The 20,223-nt window shown below is 50.4% G+C and overlaps 1 protein-coding gene across 1 annotated transcript; it reads right to left on the bottom strand.

The window, feature by feature from the left end:
* Positions 1-233: 233 nt before the first annotated feature.
* On the bottom strand, positions 234-19,459 carry LOC147965225 (uncharacterized). The gene is made up of 10 exons (XM_087530355.1): positions 19,287-19,459; positions 6,248-7,031; positions 5,730-6,145; positions 4,809-5,099; positions 2,611-4,009; positions 1,848-2,436; positions 1,114-1,187; positions 851-924; positions 442-519; positions 234-261 (listed from the first exon to the last, which is right to left on the bottom strand). The coding sequence occupies exons 1-10, from the start codon at positions 19,457-19,459 to the stop codon at positions 234-236; spliced, it is 3,906 nt and encodes a 1,301-aa protein (XP_087386481.1).
* Positions 19,460-20,223: the final 764 nt, after the last annotated feature.

Here is a 20,223-nt window from a genome sequence, read left to right on the forward strand (position 1 = left end):
GATCAACGCGAAACGGTGTCCGAGGTGGGCAAGAGGTAGGGGGTGCGCCCCACCCCCCTGGGCGCGCCCCTGACCCTCGTGGTCCACCCGTAAGGCGGTTGATGCCCTTCTTCGGCCGCAAGAAAGCTAATTTTTGGAAGAAAAGAAATCATGGTGAAGGTTTTGGTTCAATCGGAGTAACGGATCTCCATATATATATTTTTCAAAAAGGGGCACTTTATTACTTAAAAGATTTAAGAATTACACCCGGCCTCTGCATAACTAAGATGCACACAGCCAAATAAGATCCTCTCACACAAAATAAAAATAGAAAGGCGAATTACAACGAAACATGTAGAGTCCGTATAACGCCTAATATGGAGGGGGGCCAATCCTTAGATCATGCTGCCACCCATGTTGGGTAAAAGTATCCCTCGCCGTAGCCTCCAATCGTGTACACACCTCCGTAAACCGGCCTCGATTCTCCACACGTTGTAGAGAGGACCATAAACAAAGAGTCCCGGTACATCTGTAGATAACCTGCAACAAAGAAGTACTTTTATCGTTAGAAACCTTATCATTTCTACATAGCCAAAGCGACCAAATAATGGCAAGCGCTCCCACCCTAAGAAGAGTTCTAAACTTGTGATCAATCCCATGTAACCAGTTGCCAAATACATTAGCAACACTACAGTGAGGATACAAGCCAGGAGCTATTTGGATGACTGACCATATAGAACGAGCCAATTTGCATTGAAAGAATAAATGTTTTATTGTCTCCTCATGGTGACAAAATACACATTGCGGGCTTCCATGCCAATTCCTCTTAATAAGGTTATCTTTAGTAAGAATGACTCTGCGACGAAGATACCATGCAAAGATTTTATTCTTAAGAGGTATCTTCATCTTCCAGATCTTCTTGTTATTAACAACTGGCACATCGGACTGAATTAACGCTCTATACATAGAATCCACTGAGAATTGTCCATTCCCATGGAGGTTCCATCGGAATACATCAGACCCATGTGACAATTGCACCGTGGACAAGCGTTGGAGCAGGATATTCCACGATTGGAGTCTGGGTCCAATTAAGTCTCTTCTGAACGTCACATTTGGTGGAAATGATTCCATTACCATGGCGATAGTATCACCTTTGTGGTGTACAATGTTGTATAGAGCCGGATATTGTTCCCAGAGTGTGGCATTTCCTAGCCACTTGTCCTCCCAAAATCTAATTTCCGAGCCGTCCTTAATCGAGAAGGATCCATAGCAGAAGAAATATTTCTTCGTAGCCATTAGACTTGCCCAAAAGTGGGAATCCCCAGGCTTCCAATATACTTGGGATATCGCCTTGGAACCCACATATTTCCTCCTTAGGAGGGTTTGCCATGCACCATCTTCCGTTAGTAATTTAAACAACCATTTTCCGAGGAGGGCCCTATTCTTAACCTCAAGGTCATGAATGCCCAACCCGCCTTGGTCTTTGGGACAGCAAACCACACTCCATTTAGCCAGTCGATATTTCTTACTCTCGCTATCTCCTTGCCAAAAGAATCTTGATCGGAAATAATCCAATCTATGTAAAACTCCTTTCGGTAACTGGAAGAAGGAAATCATATATAGTACCATATTACTAAGTACTGAATTTATGAGTACCAATCTTCCACCCAGAGACAGCAGTTTACCTTTCCAACTGCTATGTCTTTTTTGTAGTCTCTCCTCGATGTGTTTCCATTCAGCATTTGTGAGTCTCCGATAATGTATCGGTATCCCCAAATATGTCATGGGAAACTGACCCAACCCGCATCCGAAAAGTTCAGCGTACAGGTGGGCCTCGTCTTGAGCCTCGCCAAAGCAAAACAATTCACTTTTATGAAAATTGATCTTTAGACCCGAGAGTTGCTCGAATGCTGATAAAATTAGTTTCAGATTTCTCGCTTTCTCGAGGTCATGATCCATGAAGAGAATCGTATTATCGGCATATTGAAGTATAGAGAGACCACCATCAACTAGATGATTTACTACCCCATCAATTTGGCCATCAACCTTGGCACGATCAATCATGACCGCTAGCATATCCGCCACTATATTGAATAGCATGGGCGATACCGAGTCACCTTGCCGTAATCCCTTCTTCGTTTGGAAATAGTGTCCAACATCATCGTTGACCTTAATGGCAACACTACCTCCAGAAACGAAGCTATGGATCATAGCGCGCCACTCTTCAGAAAATCCTTTCATTCTGAGAGTCTGTTGAAGAAAAGGCCACTTGACTTTGTCATAAGCCTTTTCAAAGTCTATTTTGAGTACCACCCCATTTAAATTTTTCTGGTGTAATTCATGGACTGTTTCATGAAGTATAACAACTCCATCTAGGATGTGTCTGCCTTGCATAAAAGCTATCTGTGAAGGCCGAACCACATGTTCAGCAACCGAATTTAGCCTAGTAGTCGCAACCTTTGTGAATATTTTAAAACTAACATTAAGGAGGCAAATAGGTCTATATTGTTGTATCCGTTCAGCCTCATTAACCTTGGGTAATAAAATAATATCACCAAAGTTTAAGCGGAACAATTCTAGTTGGCCAGCATGTAGGTCGGTAAACAAAAGTAGGAGATCCGGTTTGATGACTTCCCAGAATTTCTGATAGAACTCAGCAGGAAAACCATCCGGACCCGGGGCTTTGTTATGCTCCATTAGGAAAACTGCCTTTCTAACTTCCTCCTCGGAGTATGGGGCTGTTAGAAGGCTGTTTTCCTCATCAGAGACCTGAGGGATGTCATCTCTTCGGGTCTCATCCATCGAGAAGTTTCCTTCCTCTGCGGCTCCGAACAGATTTTTATAATAATTAGTGATATAAGATTTAAGTTGCTCATGCCCCTCAATCACTCCCTCATCCTGTTGTAGGGAATGAATAATTTTCTTCCGGTGTCTGCCATTGGCGACTCCATGAAAATATCTAGTATTCGAATCACCTTTTAGGATAAATTGAGAGTTAGAATGTTGGTACCGTTTGAGTTCCTCTTCACGTAGCATGTTTGCTATCTGTGCATTTGAATGATTCTTGATCTCAATTTCATGCTCAGATAGAGGTCTAACCTCTGCCAAAGCTTCTAATTCATCAATGATAGATGAAAGACGAAGCTTCTCCTTTTTGAGGATACCCACCGTATGCCTGGCCCAACCACCAAGTAATTTACGTAATGCACGCATTTTGTTATTCCATCTGTGTATTGGGGTAGGCCCGGCGACTGGTTTCTCCCACACTTCCTTGACCATGTCATGGAAGCCATCCCGAAGCAACCACCCAAGTTCGAACTTGAACTTGCATCTATGTTGTGGTCGTGGCAACCCAGTAGTTAGAAGAATGGGTGCGTGGTCTGATAAAGCCTCGATACGAGGTAGAGCATGAACAGAAACCATAGGAAATTTTGATTCCCATTCGGTATCCATTAAAACGCGATCTAGTTTCTCATATGTCGGTTCCGGAAGACTGTTCGCCCATGTGAATTGTCTTCCAATCATAGAAACCTCTCGCAAATCTAGACTGTCGATGACAGCATTGAAAAGGAAAGGCCAATGATTATCGAACCTACCACGGCTTTTCTCATTTGGAAATCGAAGCAAGTTGAAATCCCCACCTATAAGAATGGGATAGGGATTATCTTTCGCCAGATTAACCAATTCACGAAGAAAATCGGCCTTGAACTCATCCTGGGCTGCCCCATACACGGCGACGAGGGTCCATGTGAAGTTGTCGGCCTTGTTGCGAATATGGAGTTTAACGTGAAACTCGCCATTCGAACTAGCCAAAACATCCATAGTCCCTGTATTTACGCCAAGTAAAATGCCCCCAGAACGACCTCTAGGTGGTCGCGAAACCCAAGTAAAGTCTATCCCGCCAGAAAGACGGTTAAGCAGACTTACTGAGAAATCACATCTACCCGTTTCAGAGATAGCCAAAAAATCTAAATTGTATTCCCTATTACATTCTGCAATGAATAAATGTTTAGCCAAGTCACGAAGACCTCTGCTATTAAAAAACATTCCATTCATGAGGAAACAATAGGAGATTTAGAACACTTTGCTGTCTTATGGGACATACTATCTTTTTTCGAATGTGCGGTCTTTGATTTACGTCTGAATGCTGTAAGCTCAATCAATGAACTAAGCCCGGGTTCATCTAGACCCACGTCCGAAACCGCCCCTACTAAATGAGAGAGTAGCTAACCATCTGATGTGGCATGCAGCTCTTCCTCATCAGTACAGGAGACATAAGACTTGCTAGAAACACGTGGAGTAACTTTTAATCGGTCATATTCCACATGTTTCAAAGCGTTAGTCGAAATAGAAATATCCTTTTCATTCTTTCCAAGACTGACACCCACTTTATTTAACTTAGAAACGATGGCAGTATTAGAAAAATCTAAAAAGGATTTGGGTGATGACGTAATACCTTGGTTGTAGAGGTTTTGCGCTGCCTTACGCCGCATAGCCTTGGCCAAAGAGTCCTCATCTGTGTCCATAGAACCGTCGTCGGCAACAGAATGCTGACTACTCCGTCGTGTAGGTGTCATCCCCATTGGAGGTTGTGGCACCTGCTCTACTGCCGGTGAAGGGGATGATGGTGGAGTAGCAACCCCCTCCCCGACAATCTCAACCACAGGCTCGAACGACGAGGTCATTGTCTAAAGAGGGGCCGGACCAGTCGTACCAGTAAATGCGGTAGAGATGGACGTGGCCGGCTCCACCTGCAGCTGAAGGGCATCCAAACTCGTAGAGTCAACTGTCTTTACAATCTGTACAACAGGAGGTTGCATGGCCTTCACCTAGGACTTAAGAGCAGCCACGGGTGCATGCATGCATGGCTGCACACCCGAGGCCGGCCGTTCAGCACCATGGCCAGCCGGTGCATGCATCCACTCCGGTCCTGCGACACCACGCCCAGCCGCAGTATGCATGCATGGTTGTACACGGGAGGCCGGGCCTTCAGCGCCACACCCAGCCAGGGCCAGCTTGCCCAGCTCATCACGAGCAGGTAGCTGGGCGACCGCCTGTAGCGCAGCTTGTTTCTAGTGCTTCGAAGCCCCGTCCGGTCCCCATGTCGTGTCGCCTCTGTCCTGCACCGTAATGGAAGCAACCAGCTGTGTCGCTACCGTCGGTATTGGCGACGTAGGTTGCAACGCCACCTGACCCGCTAGCTGTCGGTGCACCGATGATGAGTCCGGGCGTCCCGCCGAGAGGCCGGTGGCCTGCACCGACTTGGAGTTGAACGGAGTGACTACAGCTGAAGGGCCACCTCCTGGCACACCACCAAGGCCAATGCTCGCGAGATCCCGTCATTGCACCTGAGGCATTTGAATGTCTTCCGCTTGGGCAGTACTAGAAGATGAATTGATGGTTGGGTTGCCAGTGTGTTCCGAGGTGTCCATCTCATTATCCTTCTCCTTCGCACCGCTATCATCATCAGCATTATCATCTTTGCGTCTCCAAATGAACGGAACAAAGTATGAATCCGGAGTATATCCTGTAGGCTCCCTCCTAAAAGTGAACGTGTAGCCCTTGAGCTTGACCACTACATCCGCCGCGACAAAAGGCCCAACATCATCCTTGCACTTTGCCAGAATCTGAGTGTTAGTCATAGCCACGAGAATACGGACCACTCCACGACGTCGCAGGCTAATAAGATCCACGTCCAAGGTCTTACCCATAAGAGTACCAATGGCCCATAAGCCCAAAAAATGACGCACCGTATGGGAACACCCTCAACATGAAGCCAAATCTGCTGCAGTTCGATCTTATGCGGAACCTCCTGCGATGTCCATGCGGTAACAGTCATCTGGGCATTAACTGACGGCACATTCATCTGGATTCCATCGAGCCTGTCTAAATCCTCGAAAGACGGGAAGCTAACAAGGTAAGCATTAGACCCATGCTGAATAGCCTCCCACTTCCATTGATCACGGACCGGACATCTCCTGGCAATTTGACTCTCGACGATGCTAGCCGGTACCATCAAGCCAGTAACCTGAACACGTGCGATCGGTGTCTGTGTCGGTGCCAAGTGCTCTTTGACCACGCCATCTGGCAATTGTACAAAGTAAGTCTCATCAGCACCAACTCCCGAAACAAAAGCATTGGGCTTAGAGAGTTTAAGAACCGGGCACTGCAACGTCGGATGAGCTATTTTGTCACAAATATAACAGTAATGTTGCATAGTGCAATCCTTCGCTGCATGCGTATCTACCGCACACTTCCAGCAACGGACCCCTTTCTTGGCCTTGCGCTTAGGTACTGTAGGATCCACCTGCACATCACTCCCGGGAACCACCTGTGGTGTGACAGCGACGGTAGCTAGTGCCTGCGGCATCTGTGGCTGCACAACCTGCTGATATTGGTCTTGGTGAGTCTGCACGTGCTGCTGTGGTATGGGTTGATGCGGAAACTGTTGCTGAACCGGCATGTGTTGAGGAGGAGGGTGAAAACCATGTTGTAAGGCTCCATCGGCAAACTGCTGCTGTTGTGGCTTCTTCTTCCTTTTGCGTTTTTGAGCCGGATGTGCCACAACCCCCCTGGATGAAACAGTGGCGGAGCGGACAACCCGGTCTGCGAAGCCCCATATGTGGGGGCCTGCACTCCGGCAACGGCCGGACCATACGGCGAGAGGTACTGCCCAGCCTGGGCATAACCAGGGGGCTGGTTCCCACCATAGATGTATACTAGTGCCGGTCCTCGCTGCTGTTGTGGCGGACCGTAGAAGCCCGGCGCCTGAGCCGGAGGGCGCGAGGGAGCCGGTGGCGCCCCCATGCCCGGAGTAGTAGGGGGGTTCGACCCTCCCGTGGCCGAGGCGGCCCGCGCCGCAGGAGGCACGCCCGCCATGGGGCTCAACAGCGCCGCCGCGACCGCCGCGTAGGAGCGGGCAACCCTGGTGCAGGAAGACGGTGTAGGAGTTGGTGAAGGCGTCCGCGAGGGGTGCAGAGGCTTGGCGGCGGCGGTCGAGGACTGTGCGGCAGAAACCGATGACAATGTGGACGGTGGCGGCTTGTCTGTGACTGCTTGCACAATCAATGGCATGAGAGTAGGGTATCCACCCCAGAGAGCCCTCATGCGCCTCCTTAGAAAGGCCCAAGAAAAATCCTGGCCTGGTTCCCTCCCTGCATGCAACATGGGGCCGCTCTCTGAGGCCGGTCAATTTTGAAACTCCTGAGAATTCGCCTCCGAAACAGCCGCTCGATCAACGTCAGATCTCGTCGATGCGGCCGTCGCCGGCGATCTCTCCCGTCCCCTCAAGGAAGGATTGAACTTGGCTGCGTCCATGAACTGCCCAAGTACTGGCGGCGGCGTGACCCTGCACGGCGGCAGAGGACCTCGCCAGGACCCCAGCCACGGTGGTCGGGCCATTCGCAGACCGGACGGTGACGACGAGGGCATCCGGCTGGGAGGTAGCGACGCCACCGAGCTAGACGGCAACGCTGAACCAGCCCGCCCCGAGCCCTCTGCATCTATAGTCCTCTCCTGCGCCCTGCAATTGCCGACACCCATATCTACGAGTTCCGGCGGCACCCCCGGCGGCGACGGCGACCGCTTCTCCCAGAAGCGAGACGCCGGCGTAGGAAAACCCGCATCAGTCTAGAATTCTTGAACAATTTCCGCCTCAGTTTTCCTCCTCCGGCGAACCACCAGAGTCCAAGCCACGCCTCCCGCATCTTCATCCAGCACTTCAAGTGCTAACTTGACGCCCACTGCCGGCGCCTCCTCCTCATCGGAGGAACCGGAATCCGAATCCAGGCAGGAGAACCTCGACCCACTCGGTCCCTCCGACGCGGGCGATGTCGCCGGCCCGGAAGTGGAAGGCCGGGGTGCTAGAGTTAGCCACCTGCCCCGGATCGCTTCACCCATTTGATGTGGACGCGCTCCTAGCTAGTGAATAAGAGCTCGGGGTTTCCTCCATATATATATATATATATATATATATATATATATATATATATATATATATATACGAAACGGTGAAAGGGCAGCAGGATAGAACGCAGAAACAGAGAGAGACAGAGAGATAGATCCAATCTCGGAGGGGCTCATCCCCCTCCCATGCCATGGAGGCCAAGGACCAGAGGGGAAACCCTTCTCCCATCTAGGGATGAGGTGAAGGAAGAAGAAGACGAAGGGGTCCCCTCTCCCCTTCTCTTCCGGTGGCGCCGAAATGCTGTCGTGGCCATCATCATCATCACCGCGATCTACACCAACACCTCTGCCATCTTCACCAACATATCCAGCACCTTCCCCCCTCTATCTACAGCGGTCCACTCTCCCGCAACCCGCTGTACCCTCTACTTGAACATGGTGCTTTATGCTTCATATTATTATCCAATGATGTGTTGCCATCCTATGATGTCTGAGTAGATTTTTGTTGTCCTATCGGTGGTTGATGAATTGCTATGATTGATTTAATTTGCTTGTGGTTATGTTGATGTCCTTTGGTGCCCATCATATGAGCGCGGGCGTGGATCACACCATAGGGTTAGTTGTATGTCGATAGGACTATGTATTGGAGGGCAAGAGTGAGAGAAGCTTCAACCTAGCATAGAAATTGATGCATACGGGATTGAAGGGGGACCAATATATCTTAATGCTATGGTTGGGTTTTACCTTAATGAACGTTAGTAGTTGCGTATGCTTGCTAATAGTTCCAATCATAAGTGCATAGAATTCCAAGTTAGGGATGACACGCTAGCAGTGGCCTCTCCCACATAATACTTGCTATCGGTCTAGTAAAGTAGTCAATTGCTTAGGGGCAATTTCAAAACTCCTACCACCACTTTTCCACACTCTCTATATTTACTTTATTGTTTCTTTATCTAAACAGTCCCTACCTTTTATTTACGCGCTCTTTATTATCTTGCAAACCTGTCCAACAATACCTACAAAGTACTTCTAGTTTCATACTTGTTCTAGGTAAAGCGAACATCAAGCGTCCATAGAGTTGTATCGGTGGTCGATAGAACTTGAGGGAATATTTGTTCTGCCTTTAGCTCCTCGTTGGGTTCGACGCTCTTACTTATCAAAAACTGTTGTGATCCCCTATACGTGTGGGTTATCAAGACCTTTTTCTGGCGCCGTTGCCGGGGAGCAATAGCGTGGGGTGAATATTCTCGTGTGTGCTTGTTTGCTTTATCACTAAGTAATTTTTATTTGTTGTTCTTAGTTGTTCTCTATCTTTAGTTATGGATATGGAACACGAAATACCAAAAAAATTGGTGTACTTGCTACTCATGGAGATGAGGAACCTCCTAAAACCCTCGATGCTTGTTATGTGAAAGAAATTATGTACTACTTTGATAATATTGAGAAAACCCCATTCAATTTGGTAATGGGAGTAACGTTGGATCAACGTGAATACTTTAGGGATTAACGCTTGACACAAATAGGGAAAGTATTACGGGATCAAATTTATATGTTGAAGTGTTATGCTAGGCAACTATGCATGAGATATGATTATACTTGTTGCTTTAGGATGAAGGCTCCACACCATCCCTTTTTATGCAAATTTAATGATAATAAAACTTTGGCTTCTTATGCTAGAGGTATATATGACTTTTTATGATGTGGAACAAATAGAAGAATTTGTTGCTTTTCTGGGTGCTTATGAAATTGAATCTATGTTCAAAGAATATGAAAATCTTTACGATGCTGTCTACAGACCTGAAAATTTAGCTATCCTTAAATATTGTTATGAGAATTATGAATACAATTCCGATATTGATGCGTTTATTGAGAAAGTCTCCGCTGTCCCAGAAGAGAGTAATATTTTGCAGGAATCTACGGAAGAAGAAATTGATGAAACTGTGGGCTCATTGGATGAAAAAGATGAGGAGGAGAGCGAAGAACAAAAGGAGGAAGAACGGATTGATCACCCATGCCCACCTTCTAATGAGAGTAACTCTTTATCCCATACATTGTTTAATTTCCCTTTGAATCTACCGAAGGATGAATGCTATGATGATTGTTATGATCCCATTGATTCTTTGGAAATATCCCTTTTTGATGATGCTTGCTATGCTTGTGGCCAAGATGCCAATATGAATTATGCTTATGGAGATGAACTTGCTATAGTTCCTTATGTTAAACATGAAATTGTTGCTATTGCACCCACGCATGATAGTCCTATTATCTTTTTGAACTCTCCCAACTACACTATATCGGAGAAGTTTACCCTTATTAAGGGTTATATTGATGGGTTGCGTTTTACTATTACACATGATGATTTCGATAGATATAATATGCATGTGCTTGCTGATCCTACTTGCAATTATTATGAGAGAGGAACTATATCTCCACCTCTCTATGTTTCCAACATGATAAAATTGCAAGAAACTGTTTATACTATGCATTGGCCTTTACTATGTGTGCATGAATTGTTCTTTTATGACATACCGATGCATAGGAAGAGAGTTAGACTTCGTTGTTACATGATATATGTTACTTTGTGCTCACTACTAAATTACAAATCGTTGTTAATTAAAATTGGCTCTGATATACCTTGGGATCCGGGTGGATTCACTACTTGAGCACTATATGCCTAGCTTAATGGCTTTAAAGAAAGCGCTGCCAGGGAGACAACCCGGAAGTTTTAGAGAGTCATTTATTTCTGTTGTGTGCTTTTATAAAGTTTAAAAATAAAAATAATGCGCCAAGGTTTTCCTTTAGGATGTTTTAGATGCTTGTTGGTTTGTACGGTGCAGGACAGAAACTTTGGCTGTACTGTGTGATTTTACATTTTTTACTGGAACATCAAACGGTTCTGATTCTTTTTGCACTGTCTTTCTATGCAAATTTTTTATTGTTCCTAATTTTGGCAGAATTTTTCAAGTATCAGAAGTATGGTGAATGTTCAGATTATTACAGACTGTTCTGTTTTAGACAGATTCTGTTTTTGATGCATAGTTTGCTTGTTTTGATGAAACTATCGAATTATATCAGTGGATTAAGCCATGAAAAAGTTATATTACAGTAGACACAATGAAAAAACAAAATATGAATTGGTTTTCAATAGTACTTAGAGTAGTGATTTGCTTTATTATACTAACGGATCTTACCAAGTTTTCTGTTGAAGTTTTGTGTGGATGAAGTGTTCGATGATCGAGAAGGTCTCAATGTGAGAAGAAGGAATAGAGGCAAGAGCTCAAGATTGGGGCTGCCCAAGGCACCCCAAGTAAATATTCAAGGAGACTCAAGCGTCTAAGCTTGGGGATGCCCCGGAAGGCATCCCCTCTTTCTTCAACAAGTATCGGTATGTTTTCGAATTCTTTTCATTCATGTGATATGTGCAATCTTGGAGCGTCTTTTGCATTTAGTTTTCATATTTCTTTTATGCGACATGATGGTATGAGGTAGTCCTTGGTTGATTTATAGAATGCTCATTGCACTTCACTTATATTCTTTGAGTATGGCTTTATAGAATGCTTCATGTGCTTCACTTATATTATTTGAAGTTTGGATTGCCTGTTTCTCTTCACTTAGACAACCGCCATTTGTAGAATGCTCTTTTGCTTCACTTATATTTGTTAGAGCCTGGGCATATATCTTGTAGAAATAATTAAACTCTCTTGCTTCACTTATATCTATTTAGAGAGATGACAGGAACTGGTCATTCACATGGTTAGTCATAAAATCCTACATAAAACTTGTAGATCACTGAATATGATATGTTTGATTCCTTGCAATAGTTTTGCGATATAAAGATGGTGATATTAGAGTCATGCTAGTGGGTAGTTGTGGATTAGTAGAAATACTTGTGTTGAGGTTTGTGATTCCCATAGCATGCACGTAAGGTGAACCGTTATGTGATGATGTTGGAGCATGATTTATTTATTGATTGTCTTCCTTATGAGTGGCGGTCGGGGACGAGCGATGGTCTTTTCCTACCAATCTATCCCCCTAGGAGCATGTGTGTAGTACTTTGTTTCGATGACTAATAGACTTTTGCAATAAGTATGTGAGTTCTTTATGACTAATGTTGAGTCCATGGATTATACGCACTCTCACCCTTCCACCATTGCTAGCCTCTCTAGTACCGCGCAACTTTCGCCGGTACCATAAACCCACCATATACCTTCCTCAAAACAGCCACCATACCTACCTATCATGGCATTTCCATAGCCATTCAGAGATATATTGCCATGCAACTTCCATCATCATCATATACATGACTTGAGCATCATTGTCATATTACTTTGCATGATCGTAAGATAGCTAGCATGATGCTTTCATGGCTTGTCCGTTTTTTGATGCCATTGCTACACTAGATCATTGCACATCTCGGTACACCACCGGGGGCATTCATATAGAGTCATATTTTGTTCTAGTATCGAGTTGTAATATTGAATTGTAAGTAAATAAAAGTGTGATGATCATCATTATTAGAGCATTGTCCCATGTGACGGAAGTATGATGGAAGCTATGATTCCCTCACAAGTTGGGATGAGTCTCCGGACTTTACAAAAAATAAAAGAGGCCAAAGAAGCTCACCAAAAAAAGGAGGCCAAAGAAGCCCACAAGAAAATAAAAAAAATGAGAGAAAATGAGAGAAGGGGCAATGTTACTATCCTTTTACCACTCTTGTGCTTCAGAGTAGCACCATGTTCTCCACATAGAGAGAGTCTCTTGAGCTATCACTTTCATATACTAGTGGGAATTTTCATTATAGAACTTGGCTTGTATATTCCGATGATGGGCTTCCTGAAATGCCCGAGGTCTTCATGAGCAAGCAAGTTAGATGCACACCCACTTAGTTTTTAGTTTGAGCTTTCATACACTTATAGCTCTAGTGCATCTGTTGCATGACAATCCCTACTCACTCACATCGATATCTATTGATGGCCATCTCCATAGCCCGTTGATACGCCTAGTTGATGTGAGACTATCTCCTCCTTTTTTTCTTCTCCACCATCATATTCTATTCCACCTATAGTGCTATGTCCATGGCTCACGCTCATGTATTGCATGAAAGTTGAAAAGGTTTGAGAACGGCAAAAGTATGAAACAATTGCTTGGCTTGTCATCGGGGTTATGCATGATGTGAATATTTTGTGTCGTGAAGATGGAGCATAGCCAGACCATATGATTTTGTAGGCATAACTTTCTTTGGCCATGTTATTTTGAAAAGACATGATTACTTTATTAGTAGGCTTGAAGTATTATTGTTTTTATGTCAAATGATAGACTATTGCTTTGAATCACTCGTATCTTAATATTCATGCCATGATTAGATATGTGATCAAGATTATGCTAGGTAGCATTCCACATAAAAAATTATCTTTTTTATCATTTACCTACTCGAGGATGAGCAGTAATTAATCTTGGGGATGCATATATGTCTCTGTCGTATCTATAATTTTTGACTGTTCCATGCCAATATTCTACAACTTTCATATACTTTTGGCAACTTTTTATATTATTTTTGGGACTAACATATTGATCCAGTGCCCAATGCCAGTTCATGTTTGTTACATGTTTTATGTTTCACGGAATATCCATATCAAACAGAGTCCAAACGGGATAAAAAAGGATGGAGGTTATTTTTGGAATATTTGGAAAATCTGGGAGAAAGATCAACGCGAAACGGTGTCCGAGGTGGGCACAAGGTAGGGGCGCGCCCCACCCCCCTGGGCGCGCTGTCGGATTTCGGGTTCCGGCAGACCCTTGAGGTTCGAACACTGGGGTGCGCATAGAGATCTCTCCCCTACCGTTCTACGTCCGATCCTCTCGTGCGAACTAAGACGAAAATGATGAACAACACAAGAGACACGAGGTTTATACTGGTTCGGGCCACCGTTGTTGTGTAACACCCTACTCCAGTGTGTGGTGTGTTGGATTGCCTCTGGGGCTGATGATGGACAGTACAAGGGAAGAACAGCCTCGCGAGGGGTGTTCTTCAGCTGGTGCGGTGTGTTCTACTTAGTCTCTACTAGGTTCTTCCTCTCTTTCTGCTAGGGTTCTACCAGATCTCTAGCCGTCCCTCTACTCTGTGGTGTCTAGCTCTATTTATAGAGGCCCTGGGCCTCTCCCTAAATAATTGAGTGGGAAGGGCGCCAACAATTGGCCATTTTGAAGGGGAACATCTAGTTCAAGTTATCCTGACCAAAGGTGGTCTTCGGCTGCCAAAAGCACCGGTGATGACGCCGTCTTGGGCTCCACGGTGACCTCCGTCCGGCCGTCTGGCTGGTCTTGGTCTCGTTGCACCGGAATGGTAACCTTTGCCTGATGCCTTGGCCTGTGCTTGCCCCCTTTGCACCAAAGGGGAAACAAGGACCCTGCGCAGGCCGGCGCCCGCCTGGCCTTGATCGTCATGGCTTGCTTCATGGGATCCTCGCGAGGTACCCTTGCATTGATCTCTTCGCCTCCTCGCGAGCCTGCCTGATGAGGCCGCTCTTGAGGAAGCTTCCTGTCGTCCGCCCCGCGAGGCTTGGCCCCTCGCGAGGGTCTTGAGCTTGGGCTGATGAAGATGGGCCGCGCTGGGCCCCTGCCTGAGCCACGCCGCAGGCCGCAGGCAGGCAAGTCTGGGGACCCCCGTTCCTAGAACGCCGACAGTAGCCCCCGGGCCCAAGGCGCGTGCGGGCTTGGCTTAGCAAAGAAGCGATGGGGCAAGCATGAAGCGCCGCGGGCCCTAACAGCCTGCGGCCTTGGGCGCCGCGTCGCGGTTGATTGGACGTGGGGGTCTGCACTTCCCACGACGCCTCGGCAACTACACGACTAACAAGTCCCTGCATGTAGATATATGGGTCATGATTACCTGAGGTCATGGTGCTCGGCGGTTAGTCTTCCCCGGCTATAAGTACGGGGCTGCGTGAGCTCCGCCAGTTCACACCTTTCCGTTAGTCCTCCTCTTCTTCTTCCTCATCCTTGCTTCCTCTTGCACCAATGGCACTGATCTGCCGGTTTTCAGCTGATGAGAAGGGAAAGGCCCCCAGAGAGGGTCCTGACCCCCTCCCGACGAAGAAGCGGCCAATCCTCTGTCACCGGGATGAAGGCGCCTAGCAGGAGGTGTCGAGGCCGTGGTACGAGCGGTCGCCGCCTGGGTTTCCGCTGCCCTTGTACGCCCGCGTCGTAGGCCCCAGGGGGGAGGGCGCCGAGCAACACCGACAGCGCCGCCGCCGTCGCCGGCGAGTCACAGTGGTGGGCGTCGTCCCCCCTGGAGTCCACGCGGAGCGCTCCTCTCGCGAGCTTGTGCTCCACGCCGCCATGCCTCCAATTTCATGGATCCGCCTTCCTCCCTCCTTCGCCTTCGAGATGCCGCCGAGCGGTGCCCTGGAGCTCTGGCTGCAGCACGTCGACTGTGGCACCCCTGCAACCGGAGCGGAGGTCACGGTCGTCGCTCCGGGCAAGGTCTTCATGACCCGGGGCTGGGGTGAGATTGCCCAGGTCTGTCGCGCGGACGGCGCCTTGGTGATCCATCTTGAATACGACAGCGCCTCCTTGATGTTCTTCAGGGTCTTTGATGCAGAAGGACGTCGGCTAGAATGCTACCCTAAGGGAAGCGGCAGGGGTGACGAACTGGCGAGGACCAGCCCCGCCCGTTGGTCCTCCTGCAGCTCCTCACGCAGTAGCGGAGGGACTGAGGGCTTCAGCGGCTCCCTCGAACTCCTCCGACCCCGGAGACGAGCGATGACAGCTACGAGCCTCCGAGCTCGCGCCGCACTCGGAGTGGGGCAGCTGCATCGGGCCGCCGACGCCACTGATCTGGATGGGATTGGCGTCGTCACTGGGCAGCCCACTGTTGATGATGGCGTCGCTTGGGGAGGTGCTAGCAAGTAGCGTCCCTTAGGGTTAGCACATTTTGTTCCCTGCAAGGAATTAAAGCAACACCCCGCGAAGGTATGTAAGGCGTCTGCCGTGCCTTTTGTAAATACTATATCCTTAATATGAATTGGCTGAGGTGTCCGTTTTGTTCCGGCTAAGCTCCCCCTTTCTATCCTCATGAGGACTTGGCGCTCTACGCTGACAGGTCCCAGTCCCCAGGCAAGCTTCAGCCGTCGCTGGTATGCCAGGTCGCGATGCCGTGGTCAAGGCCAGGAGGTGAGCAGCCCGAGGTCCGGTAAGAGCCCCCGAGTCGCGATGCTCGGGAGGTCCCCTTTAGCGCTCAAGCAATCCTTGCTGGGCGAGAAAGGAAGGTAGCGTCGCCATGACAGAGTTGCACTGGGCGGGGATTTAGCATTGCATTGGTCTAGCTCTTGTGAGGGTGCGACTTATCTTGTGCGTCTGACGTAGTTCCTCGGAGAGGTGCCCGGCTCGAGAGGCGGTGGCCGAGGTACTACTGGGTTAGGCCCTCGCGAGCTTCTTCCCATTCCCCCGCACTTTCCTTAACGCTCTACGTCCTCAGGTCCCGGCCCTTGAGCGAGCTCAGCCGCCGCTGGTATGACAGGTCGCGATGCCATGGGTCAAGGCGAGGGGGTGAGGGCTGGAGATCCAGTAGGAGCCCATGAGTCGCGATGCTCGGGTACCCCCCTTTTAACGTGCAAGCGGTCCATGCCGGAGAGAGGGAGAGGCAGCTCGCGACGTCCCCAGCGTTTCTCATGGAGTAGGTCCTACACACCAATCATGAAGAGAAACAAGACCTGTTGTTACGGTCGTCGGCCAACCTATGGTCACTCCGAGGGAGCGGTCAGGGCACTGGGGGCCTGGTGAGGTGGCGTCGTGCGGGGCCGCCGCGGCCAGAGCTCGACCACTCAGGTTTATCAACGCTGTAGGGATGGACCCGTGCGCACGCGCCGTGCCAGAGCGAGCGGCTCTTCAGATAGGCGTCGATCAAGCAGGTGATTAGGTCAGGTATGTTATGCACATAGGAGGAAATCCAATTTCAAGCAAGCGTAGGTAAAAGCAACCGCCGCTAGGTCGGGCCTGAGCAGCGTGGGGATGATGCAGCCCGGGGGGCGCCCCCAACAAGGTAAATAAAGAGCATAACCAAAATGGATACATGCCGCGGGGACGGACCCACGCGGCCTGGGAATGGTGCAGCCCTGTGGGTGCTCCCAGCTGAAAGTAGAACTCTGAAAGATGTCAGCTGGTGCTGTTGAAGATGAAGTGATGCTGAGGAAGTGAGCGATGCACGGTGAAGACATCGGCCCTCATGAGCCCCCAGGCTCAGGGGCCTTGGGAGGCTCCGGTGGCACGTGCAGGTCTTCGGGGACCATCGCCGCCTTCGCCAGGACTGTGCGATGCCTGACCTCGTGAGCCTCTAGAATGCTCCTCAACAGGCGCTGATGTGTGGCAACCGCGCTCGGCAGGCCGAAGGGCATGCGAACGTAGTTGTGAGGTGGTCCCTCGCAGCACCCTACAGCCGAAGGCCATAGGCGCTCCTGGGATGCAGCTCGGTTGAGCCCTGGTACGTCGACGCAGACGCGTAGTACTCCATCCTCGCCTGGATGTGGGGCCACGGCAGGTAAGCGGCGGTTGCCGTGCATGACTCTGGACTCTTGTAGCTCATGGGTGTTCCTTGCAATGAACTCCTGAGGGTTTGGTCTCCTTTGACTTGTACCTTCCTGAGGGAAGCGTGCTTGAAAGCACCCTTCCAAGTGGTGCCCGAGCGCCTCCCCCGCGACCTTGGCAAGGTCGGCGGCTCTCCAAGAGAGAGCCCCCGAGCCCTGCCTGAGGAGGGCGGCGGGCGCGCCTTCCTATGCATGAGAGGGTGGCGCTCCCTGATCGGGCATGAATCCTGACGCAATACCTCCGGAGATACCTGCCTCCTTGTGGCTCAGGCCAGGTAAGGTCTTCTTATTCTTGAGGGTCGCCTCGAGAGGCCTCCCGCTCCTATGATCTGGGTCTTCGATAGCTGCGGCTTGGAACGCACGCTCAAGCGAGCACACTGCGTCCCTTTCTTCACAGGGTACGGTGATGACTCCACCGCTTCCTGGCATCTTGAGGACGTTGTAACCATGGTGAGTCACTGCCATAAACTTGGCTAGGGCTGGGTACCCGAGGATGGCGTTGTACGGCAGGCGGATGTGAGCGACGTCGAAGTCGATGAGCTCGGTGCGGTAGTTGTTGCGTTGCCCGAAGGTGACCGAAAGGTGAACCTGCCCAATTGGAACAGTGGAACCATCGGTGACTCCTGAGAAAGGCTTGGTCGGCTGAAGCTGGTCGTACGGCACTTGGAGATTGTCGAACGTCTCGACGGACAGGACGTTGAGTCCTGCCCCACCATCAATGAGGGTCCTGGTGACCTGCATGTTGCTCATGACTGGGGAGCAAAGCATCGGGAGGACTCCGGCCGTTGCCGCACACTTGAGGTGGTCTGCGGAAATGAACGTGATCACGCACGTAGACCACCTGAGAGGGCGCATGGCCTCAAGCTTGGGAAGGACTGCATTCACCTCGCGAGCAAACTGCTTGAAGATGCGCTGTGAGGCTGGGGCCTGGGCGCCACCCAAGATGCAAGCAATTGCACGCGGCTCTTGGAAGCCCCAGCCCCGTCGTCTTGGTGTTGGTCTTCGTTCCTCCTTGGTGGAGGCGGCAGAGGAGGGAGGCCTGCGTTGCCGTGCGGGTGGCCCTCACGAGGCTGGTCCCTCCAGCCTCCCTCGCGAGGCTGGTCCTGCCAGAGGTCCTCGCGAGGGCGGTCACGCCATCCCTGGCGAAGGCCACAGTCTTCCCATCATCCGCCACCTATTCCTCCTCCTCGGCCATAGCCTCTGTCGTTGCACTCTGGGCGTCGGCCGATTCGCCCATCTCGCATGGCTCTGAGCTCTTGACATTCGTTGGTGTTGTGGGTGTAGAGGTCGTGGTACACGCAGTACCGTTCGCCCTTGGATGACTCAGGCTGATCCCTGCCTCGCTTGGTGTCCGTTTCCGCTGCTAGCACGACAGCCCCCTTGCGCTTCACGTCTTTGGCCTTGAGCTTCTTTTCTTCTGGGTCGGCTGCCGGGAGCTCGAGGAGGGAGAGACGCCCTTCCTCAGCCCTGGCGCACTTGGTCGCCAAGTTGAACAGCTCCAGGGATGTGCACAGGTTTTCATGGATTGCTAGCTCTTCCTTCATCTTGACGTCGCGCACGCCGTCGGAGAAGGCTGAGATGATAGCTTCTTCAGTTACCTTGGGGATCTTGAGGCGAGCGTAGTTGAAGCCCTGGATGTACTTCTGCAGGGTTTCTCCTGGTTGTTGCTTGATGCGGCGCAGGTCGCTCACAGCCGGGGGCCGGTCGCGAGTGCCCTGGAAGTTGGTGATGAAGCGGGTGCACATCTCGCTCCAGGAGGAGATCGTGCCGGGAGCCAGGTTCAGGAGCCAGGTGCGGGCGCCGTCCTTGAGCGCCATGGGGAACCAATTTTCCATGACCTTTCCGTCTCCATTGGCGGCCACGATGCCCAGCTCGTAGAGCTGCAGGAACTCCACGGGGTCCGCTGTGCCATCATAGCGGGGAGGGTGGTCAGGCTTGAACTTGTCCGACCATGTGACTCCCCGCAGCTCGGGGGTGAAGGCGAGGCAGCCTGCCATGGCCACCGGCGCCCTTTGCTGGTGTTGGACTTGTTCTTGCGGGTCACCACGCGCCGCCACTGGGAGCAGCGTGGGGTTTTGTCATGGAGGCGCTGGGGCGCGATCTTGGCGTGTCGGCGCTGGGAGCGCGTGAGCACCTTCCCGGGGACGTGGGATCTCTTGGCAGCTCCCTTCTTGCTGCGCAGGCGCCGGACGTGGAGGGTCCCACCCTGCGGCTGCGCGCCTTGGAGCCAAGGCACCTTCTTGGGGAGGAGGCGGCGGAGGCGCCTCCTGATCCTCACCCCCTACACGGGACGGAGGGCGAGGCAGCGAGAGGGACCGCAAGGGGGAGCCCCCTGCGGCACTGACGAGCTCGGTGATGCAGGCGAGCCTGTCCTCGTAGAGGTCGTCGATGGGGCGATAGTGCAAGAGCTCCCGCGCCAAGAGCAGCGAGGCATGCGCATCCATGGGTGCGCGACGAGCGTGGGACGATGAGCCAGCTGGAGTCAACGACGGGGTGGCGGTGCGGCCATTCCGCCACACCGAAGGATGCTGGGACGAGGCCTGCTGCTCGTTCCCCGCCGGGCCGGTGACGGCGTTGGCGGCGGGCGACGGGGAACGACGAGGGGGGCCGCCGACGAGCGCTGTCTGGGCGACGCGAGTGGCGCGAGCAGCCCGGCGCTTGGTGCGAGCCCGACGAGCGTCAGCCATGGACACGACGGAAGATCACACGCGAACAGCGGAAAAAAGATTTCGGCGCACCCCTACCAGGCGCGCCAAATGTC

This window comes from Triticum urartu, chromosome 6A (genome assembly GCF_056163025.1).
Source record: "Triticum urartu cultivar PI428250 chromosome 6A, HENAU_Tu73, whole genome shotgun sequence".
In the NCBI taxonomy this organism is placed as follows: Eukaryota; Viridiplantae; Streptophyta; class Magnoliopsida; order Poales; family Poaceae; genus Triticum; species Triticum urartu.

Coding starts and splice junctions, on each gene's coding strand:
- LOC147965225 (XM_087530355.1), bottom strand. CDS start 19,459: ATGGCAGGCTGCCTCGCCTTCACCCCCGAGCTGCGGGGAGTCACATGG. Junction 520..850: donor AAGAATAAAATCTTTGCATG/GTATCTTCGTCG, acceptor TCTTTGTTGCAG/GTTATCTACAGATGTACCGG. Junction 262..441: donor ATCGAGGCCGGTTTACGGAG/GTGTGTACACGA, acceptor TGTGCATCTTAG/TTATGCAGAGGCCGGGTGTA.